Source organism: Palaemon carinicauda, chromosome 35 (genome assembly GCF_036898095.1).
Source record: "Palaemon carinicauda isolate YSFRI2023 chromosome 35, ASM3689809v2, whole genome shotgun sequence".
NCBI classification, from domain to species: Eukaryota; Metazoa; Arthropoda; class Malacostraca; order Decapoda; family Palaemonidae; genus Palaemon; species Palaemon carinicauda.
The window spans coordinates 67708223-67718222 of NC_090759.1; the positions used below are offsets into that span (position 1 = coordinate 67708223).

The window sequence follows — 10000 nt, forward strand, 5'->3', positions numbered from 1 at the left end:
TACTTTCTTATCTCCAAGGTCTTATGAGAAATGGTATTTCATGTTTTATCAGACTCTAGCAACAATGGCGCAATTGATCTGTCACATTTTTTTCTCGCATCGATTATTTTGACTCATTTCCTGTGAGATATTTTAGATGCAGAGGACATTGAGAAGGGCAACCCACAAGGGCTTGCATCCCGTCCTATATTGAGAGAGAGAGAGAGAGAGAGAGAGAGAGAGAGAGAGAGAGAGAGAGAGAGAGAGAGAGAGAGAGAGAGAGAGACCATCTCTGAAAACTTCAAAACTTCTTTATTTATTCATTATCTTCGTCTATTTCCAGCTAGTAATGATCATCATCCCTGCAATTCTTCTTTAAAATAGCTTTAACGATTATAAAAAGATTAAAACATTTAGAGAATAATATCTCGCTTCAAATCTACGTTGGAAATAAATTCACAATCGTCTGCACTACAATGAAAACGTCATTGTTTATCAATTAAAAAATCTAGTTAGATAAGATTTATGTGTATTGCCGTACGTTTGTTTTGATTATTGATGAGTCCAGTGATGGCATCTTATTCAACATGAAGATAAAATGAAACGGCTTGAGTCAGTGAAGTTAATTTAAATCTCTTAGATCTTGATTTACTTTTCCAGTTTTTCTCAGCCATCTTCTCTCGTCTTTATTGTAATAAAAAAACTTGGATTATTCATTAATTCATTCATATTTTCTAATTATTGAAGTGCTGTATCGTTTGCTATTCTTAGATCCAGGCCCGAACAGGTGGGCTCTAATTGGCAGCTACACAAGATGTGATTTATTACAGGGGAATTCAGTACCATTTGTATATATATATATATATATATATATATATATATATATATATATTTATTACTAGCTGAGGAAAGGAAATGGGTAAAATTATGTCTAAGTACACCTTCAAGCAAGAGAACTCCAACACAAGACAATGGAAGATGATGGTATAGAGGCTATAGCACTACTACTCTGGAGGTTATCCCCTTCCCAACAAATTTTTGGTCTTCCTCTTTTTAGGATGACCCATTTCTTTCTGGTGAGGGAAAATCCACTGGGCAGGTTTTCACTAAGGTTAGAGCGGGCATTGTTAGTGGCCTGACTGTTACTTACGCCCCATTTACGTAGTCTGTATTTTGATAGGTCTGAGGTCTCTAGTTCTTTCACAGTCATGGAACTCTTCGGTAATTCCAGATGACTTTACGATGATTGAAGAGTGGGTGCCTTGGTTCATTTGCTTGTTTGGTCTTTTCCTTTCCTAGCTATGGCATCTCAACGGATGTCAGGTGGTGCGATGCTGGGTAGTCTGTACAAAGCTGGGAAGGGTGTTGTTCAGAGTGTACCACCAGTGTTTAGTCAGCCGGCTTTATTTTGCTCAATATCCGCTCTTTTGGAGTGGTTTGATCTTTCCCACACAATAGCACAATATTCTGTAGTCGAGCAACTTAGTGCTAATGCTGTTTGCTTTAAAGTTTTTGCATCAGCTTCCCACTTGGTGGATGCTATTTTGGTATTACAAGGGGTCCTTGGAATGTTAGGATTGATACATTAGAAATGATTAACAATATCAGTTTAAGAAATTATTTCGAATTTAGTTCTATAATTTTTTATTATGTTTTGGTTTATTCTCATATTTTTTTTTAATATTTCCTTTAATTTTACATTAAATTTAACAAAAGTTTTTAGCCTGTAAAAGGAATAATTAAGTAAACTTTAACAATTTTATATAGTATAGCAGAAAGGAGAATGAACTTATTACTTCAAGAGGGGACAGTGTTAATGACAACAAGAAAGCAAAAACATACCATAAGATATCATGGTGATCCAGATACAAACTACGTGGGCAATTATGTGTGCCCTGCGGTACCCTTCTCTGGGTTTGAAAACCGCCATCAACGACTTCTTCACTGTCGCTAACGTCAGGTTTTTCCTCTCCCTCGTTGCACCCTCCTCCTCCTCTCCCTCGCGCCTTGGAGGAGGACCCGAGTCGAATCGAAGGAGGCCGTAGATTAAGGTGAGGATCGAGAAGACGAATTGGGCCCCGAACACAAGAACGTATCCTCCTCGCACGTAGAGGAGGGCGCCCATGAAGTGCCCCATAGGCCATGCTGCATACGACATGAGCCCCGTCAAGGACAACCTGGTGGTCCTCGAGCGGTTTCCAGAGTGGTTGCCAACGTACGCGTAAGCCGCCATAAAGATGGCCATCCATCCGCCTCCGAGTCCGTAGGGAATATAGGCCAAGATGAGGTAGCAGGGCTTCCAGTACCAAAAGTAGGCATTGCCCAAGAGGAGGAAGGCTTTCATGCTATCTCCGACCAAGGGCACGATCAGGGGCAATTTCCTGCCTTTGGTGTCACTCCATGCCCCGAGGAGGACCATCACGAATATGCCCAAGGAGGACTCGATCCAGTTGCAGTACAGCTGGTAAACACTGGTCACTTTCTGCACAGCGTCTTGTTCCAGCTCGTGGTCCCCAGAATCCAGGTTGTCACAGACGTCTTGGCTGTAGTTCAGCTGCAACTTACACACCTTGTCCACCATCATGTTGGTATTGAAGACGGAGGCCACGGCGTAGGACATCGCATGGAGGAACAGCAACGGTTCCACAGTTATGTTGCAGATGAGGTTCCTCAGCCGTTGGCCACATGACTGACGGGTGTCTGTAGAAGGCGTCGAAGAAGTAGTGGCAGCTAAGATGTGATCCGTTGATTGAAAACTCTCTTGACTCTGTAACAGAGGAGAGGTCTCGTTTGATTCTTTGATCAACATGGTCGGAGTTGTTGTTATTATTTTTACTTTTAGATTTTCGTCTGCATCAATTTATTTTTACTTGTGGTTATGTGTTTCCTTAAAGGTAATCAATATTTAATAATAGGCTATTAAATCGTTTATCTTTTACCTTGAATACAATTGTGTTTAGAAATAGTTAAGTTTCTCTTTGGTGTTGTCCCATATATCAGTATCCATTTAGCTTTGATTTTTTTTTCTTTTCGCAACTAATTGAAATTATCTTACCTACTTTTATCACTGATAATAATGATACTTGCATTTCTGATGCAAAAGATGAAAATCCTTCACTTCTATTTATTAAAGACAGTTTTTCTTTCATAGCGACTAGCATTTCATTATCCATTGATTATTTTAATCAGTATTTTTACGTTCCTTCTTCTCAGTCCTTTTATTTAAAGGTTTAAGTAGGCACTTGATTAACCTTGGAGCTCATTTTTTATTGTCTTATTCACTTAATTTTCTCTTTACTAATTTTCAATAATTTTTACATATTAGATTATCAATAATATGGTCAAATATTTGGCGTAATCATGTACTGTTCAAAATCTCTTTTCATCCATTTCCAGTGCACTTTCACCTTCACATATCTTATCAATATATCGTTTAACTAATTAGGAGATTATGTAAGATACTTATAACACAACTTGACTTTGCTAGTGAACTCCGAGAAACTTGTTTGCACAGTATCATAGAACGTCTCACTTTTAAGATAATTTGGTCCATTTATCCGATAAGGCCACCTGATACGATGCTAATGCAACACACAGGTGTCACTGATCAGTTTTATTTTCACTGATGCTTTCATTCAACAGTATATATTATAGCTGTCACATTTCTCCATTGCTAATTTTTCATCTGTAATATTTTTAGGAAATGTGGGGAAAAGTTAATCGATATTTTCAAAAATAGATATTGTTCTGTAAACAAATAAACACTGGCATTTATGGCAAGTATGTACGGACTACCTACTGCCTACCAAAACGTGTTCTTGGGATACCATAGCCATAACACACATACATCGCACATACACTATTTATAACTCCTCTTAACAGACACTGAAGTAACGTTAACCCCCAAAGCACTGTTTCAACGGTACTTAAATCATGGCAGTGGGAGAAGATACTGCCAAACCCTTACTGAATTATAATTCTTGATTCAATTCTGTTGCGTAAGGGTGAGCACCTCTCTGAGTGGGTTGCTGCTTCACGTGTGAGCAACAACAGACCGCGCAAGGACTCGGTGTTGCTTGGCAGTTGCTGAGAGTGGTTACTAACCGGCAGGATGCGCTGATGGGTGAATCAAAGGCACATGGTATGTACGCGTGACAGGAGTGCCTTGCATATATACCGTAGGTCTATGTTAGTAAATAGACCATATATTCTCTCTCTCTCTCTCTCTCTCTCTCTCTCTCTCTCTCTCTCTCTCTCTCTCTCTCTCTCTCTCTCTCTCAAAGCAGGTCCATGCGAGTAAATACACCAGATTCTCTCTCTCTCTCTCTCTCTCTCTCTCCTCTCCTCTCTCTCTCTCTCTCTCTCTCTCTCTCAATGTTAGTCCATGTTAGTAAACAAAACACAATTCTCTCTCTCTCTCTCTCTCTCTCTCTCTCTCTCTCTCTCTCTCTCTCTCTCTCTCTCTCTCTCTCTCTCTCTCTCTCAATCTCTCTCTCTCTCTCTCTCAATGTTAGTCCATGTTAGTAAACAAAACACAATTCTCTCTCTCTCTCTCTCTCTCTCTCTCTCTCTCTCTCTCTCTCTCTCTCTCTCTCAATGTTAGTCCATGTTAGTAAAACAAAATTCTCTCTCTCTCTCTCTCTCTCTCTCTCTCTCTCTCTCTCTCTCTCTCTCTCTCTCTCTCTCAAAGCAGGTCCATGCGAGTAAATACACCAGATTCTCTCTCTCTCTCTCTCTCTCTCTCTCTCTCTCTCTCTCTCTCTCTCTCTCTCTCTCTCTCTCAATGTTAGTCCATGTTAGTAAACAAAACACAATTCTCTCTCTCTCTCTCTCTCTCTCTCTCTCTCTCTCTCTCTCTCTCTCTCTCTCTCAATGTTAGTAAAACAAAATTCTCTCTCTCTCTCTCTCTCTCTCTTCTCTCTCTCTCTCTCTCTCTCTCTCTCTCTCTCTCATCACGCCTTTTGTATGTAATATCCCAAACGGAATGCCATCGGTACAAGGTCTTGGCTCAAGGCCAGCTTTACATAAGCTCCGCCAATTTGTGTTAGACTTAAAGACTTGTGTATTTAAGCTTCCTTTGATTTTAAATTTCGTGACAGTTGAATATATATATATATATATATATATATATATATATATATATATATATATATATATATATATATATATATATATATATATATATATATATATATATATCGGTTGGTTGTATGATGGAGATGCATTTAAATATTGTATTTTATTAGAGTATTAGTATTGTATCTCTCATTTTATATAACAGGTGGAAATATATATATATATATATATATATATATATATATATATATATATATATATATATATATATATATATATATATATATATATACATATACATATATATGTATACATATATATATATATGTATATATATACTGTGTAATATATATACTGTATATATATACATATATATATATATATATATATATATATACTATATATATATATATATATATATATATATATATATATATATATATATATATATATATATATATATATATATACACACACATATATATATATATATATTATATATTATATATATATATATATATATATATATATATATATATATATATATATATATATACAGTATACACCAGTATATAAAATCCTTCTCTCTCTCTCTCTCTCTCTCTCTCTCTCTCTCTCTCTCTCTCTCTCTCTCTCTCTCTCTCTCTCTCTCTCTCTCTCATCTGTCATATCTGACTTCTTGTCATCCACAGTGAAGTCTTCTTCGTACGAAACCCAGTAGAACCTCCGTCTTTTTCTTATATTACTCAACACTTTCTCTATTTTATTGACTAATCTTAAAATTAACTTCAAATCCAAAGCCTTATTTTTTTCTATTATTTGATGTTATTAAGGAAGCTTTAGTCTCATGCCACCGTCATTAATTGTCTTTAGTAGGTTTGGTAGTTTGGGTCTTTTAATTTGCCTTGCTTTACTTGTCAACTTTTTTTTTCTTTTTTTATCATTGATCATTCAATCCATCTTTGTTTTTACTAAATGTTTTTAATTACTTTAATGTCACAAGTGTCTTCATTCCTACATAGAAATCGCCTTATGTTGAAAGTGATTGAAATTATTTTGATTGAAGATTTGTTCTTTGTAATTGATGGAAACTTACTGTAGGTCCATTTTGGTAAATGACCAATTTCTCTCTCTCTCTCTCTCTCTCTCTCTCTCTCTCTCTCTCTCTCTCTCTCTCTCTCTCTCTCTCTCTCTCTCTGAAAGTATATGTGATCTATTGCTGCAGACTGTTTGAAACCAACGTAAATTTAACAAGTTTTGGGAATTCTATTCACAGAAGAACAATCTGAAGCTACACTGTTGTTAATCATTATTTTAGTTTATAGTTCACTACTGAAGATAACTATGTACGAGGTTATAGGAGGGGACATTTATAAGCAAAGTCAATAGAGATAACTGATTTATAGGTCTTGGAGGAGGGAATTTATATGCAAGGTGATGAGAGAGATAACTATTATAGATAGGTCATGGGAGAGGTGATTAATACACGACGTCATGAGAGAGATAACTGATTTATAGGTCATAAGAGAGGTAATTTATAAGCTAGGTTATGAGAGGGATCTCTTGATTTGTAGGTCATAGGAGAGGTAACTTATATGTGAGGTTATGTAAGAGATAAATTTTTATATATGTGTATATATATATATATATACATATATAAAAATTTATATATACTATATTATATATATATATATATATATATAGTATATATATATATATATATATATATATATATATACGATGCTGGTCTAGCATAAGAGTAAATATTTTATTTGTGTATTTAAGATGTATAGCCAGCTCGTAAGGTGAGTTCTACTCTCATAAGATTAAGTAATGTATTGTAGATTACATAAGACTTTTGTCATTCGTTAATTGTTTTCATTCAGTTTCGCATATGTAAATTTACGTTATTTTAAAGATTTAACTTTTTGTTATGAAGTCTTATGTCATCTTTGGGTATACTGTATGACACACACGAGGTATGAGCACGAGGGATTATGTAATTTTTATGTTCCCACATGGTTAGAAAAGACGTGAAAATTCTAAATTAATTTTATCTTTTTTTTCAATGTTTTGAGAGGTAGGTGGGCGGAGTTAGCTGAGAGAGGGTTGCTTCGCAAGCAAGGCTAGTACGCCTTTATTCAAATTACTACGTTGGCAACCTTGACGCCGCTAGACCATGCCCCCCCATGCTTCCAGTAGTCCGAACTGGAAAATTCTGGAAATAATTAAGTCAGTATATATAAGACCTAGCAATGCATAAGCAGCAGAAGAGACCCAGCCTATCCCTTTGAAAGAGCCAACCTTTGCCAGTCCTCTCTCTCTCTCTCAAGTGTGTAAAGTGTTCCCTCTCAAATGTGAATAATTGATTTCTATCCAATGTATAACGTGTATATTGTTGTTCAAACGTTCGTGATATTATCGGGTGAATAGTTAGAAGTGTAGTGTGTTTGTGTAAGTACATTTTATCATATGAACTTTTGTAACTGACCTTGTGAGATTTATGTTAACCCTGGATAGGTACGGTCCTCGGACACCCCTTTAAGGGTATACTCGGACGCGAACGACCCCGACGCCAAAAAAAATTCTTGAAAAATCAGTTTTTGCAGTAACCTCCTTTTTTCTTTTGCCAAAAAAAACTTCAATGAATGCTTAAAACAACTGTAAAGATAAATACTACTCATCTGCAGAAAAACTATTTATTATAAATATTTTAAAAAATTAAGTAGAAAAAAAAAAGACCTGACATAAAAATTCATAAAAAAAAAGTTTATACATATATACACAAATCCTTTTAGGAATTGATTCTTGAATGTTTAGGACACATCTTGATGTATTTTGGATGAAGTCAGACCCATGGAGGTGAAGATCTGAAATGAGAAAAAAAGGGTAACTTTTTTTGGCCAAAAAAAATTGTCCAAATTTCATGAATTTTTTTGGGTACCCAAATGAAATAGGAAGTGGCTAATTTTTTTAGGGAATAAACATATGTTATCCTAAAATAGAAATATGTAAAAAAATCTTCATTATTTTGTAAATTACATTTATATCAGGGGCCATATCTAAAGGTAATTTTTTGAGTACTTGGAAATTTCGTAAAAAAATACATATATTTAATATATAATATGATATTTATGCAGGTAAAAATATACCAAAATATCACAAATTCTATAGGGAATAAGAATATATATAGATAGGGCAGCTTACGCTTCGGATATGTCCACAAAATGGCCGCCAACCACACTGACTCAGACTCCCTAATCTGCCACTTGAAATGTAGGAAGGGTATGTCAATTTCAAGGTGTTATTTACTAATCTAATTATTATTGGATATGCATAAAAATTGTATGGTGGGTTGCTGGATAATTGTCGATTATTTTACGACTATAAAATTAAAATTCTGACCCAAAAAATTTTTTTTGAAGGGAAATAAAATCGAAAAAAAAAATGTAAAACAATATTTGTTGATATTCAATCAAAAAAAAAGTAAACAAAATTTTCCGACAAATAAACATCTAGAGGAATCATTACTCTGTGATAGTTCCTTAGTACGTAGTAATTTTGAAAGAATTGGGAAAAAACGAAAAAATGGCAATCACCGGAAAATCGAAGACATACCTATATATACGCCATATCTGGCTAAAAAAAAGATAGGCATGGGTAGCCAGATCATCTAGAAACACTTTCCAACACTATAAAAATAAAAGTTTTGCGACACTACTTGCCAATTCCTTACGGTAACATGACTAAGCAAAAAAAATGCAAAACAAATAAAAAGGGGCACTCGTGGAAAAATGGCCATTCTAATATACGGCATTTCAGAAAAAAAAAATTTCAGCCACGTGCTAGGCAAACCATCAAGGCATATTTTCCGACAAATAAACATATAAATGAAATATTACTCTGTGATAGTTCCTTAGTACGTAGTAATTTTGAAAGAAATGGGAAAAAACGAAAAAATGGCAATCACAGGAAAATCGAACACATACTTATATATACGCCATATCTGGCTAAAAAAAAAATAGGCATGGGTAGCCAGATCATCTAGAAACACTTTCCAACACTATAAAAATATAAGTTTTGCGACACTACTTGCCAATTCCTTACGGTAACATGACTAAGCAAAAAAATGCAAAACAAATAAAAAGGGGCACTCGCGGAAAAATGCCCAACATTCTAATATACGGCATCTCAGATAAAAAAAAAAGACATGCACGTGTTAGCCCAACCATCAAGGCACACTTTCTAACACATAAACATGAAAAAAAAATCAATAATATACGGCAATTCCTTACTACGTAGTAAATTTTTACAAATATTGAAAAAAACAGAAATTGGCAACCGCAGTTAAATACCCAATATACCAATAACTACGTCGTATCTGACAAAAACAAAATCACGCATGGGTAGCCAGATCATCTAGACACACTTTCCAACATTAAAAAAGCAAAAGTTTTACGACACTATTTCGCAATATCTTACGGAAAAATGACTTGGCAAAAAAATTAAAAAAGATTAAAAAGGGACACTCGCGGTAAAATGCCCGACATTCTAATATACGACATCTCAGATAAAAAAAAAGACATGCACGTGTTAGCCCAACCATCAAGGCACACTTTCCAACACATAAACATGAAAAAAAAATGAATAATATACGGCAATTCCTTACTACGTAGTAATTTTTACAAATATTGAAAAAAAAACAGAAATTGGTAACCGCAGTTAAATACCCAATATACCAATAACTACGTCGTATCTGACAAAAACAAAGTCATGCATGGGTAGCCAGATCATCTAGACACACTTTCCAACACTAAACAAGCAAAAGTTTTACGACACTATTTGGCAATATCTTACGGAAAAATGACTTGGCAAAAAAATGAAAAAAAATGAAAAAGGGGCACTCGCGGTAAAATGGTCCTCGTGGTGATGAACGACATTTTAA

At 34.9% G+C, this 10000-nt stretch overlaps 1 protein-coding gene across 1 annotated transcript in view; it reads right to left on the reverse strand.

Annotated features, from left to right (window-relative positions):
* The window catches only part of LOC137627840 (proton-coupled folate transporter-like), a 14327-nt gene extending 10226 nt beyond the window's left edge, over window positions 1-4101 (reverse strand). Inside the window, exon 1 of the mRNA XM_068359249.1 lies at window positions 1822-4101. Within this exon, the coding sequence (XP_068215350.1) occupies window positions 1822-2788 (967 nt within the window). The 5' untranslated portion in view covers window positions 2789-4101. The remainder of the gene's footprint in view (window positions 1-1821) is intronic.
* Between the last annotated feature and the right edge of the window lie 5899 nt (window positions 4102-10000).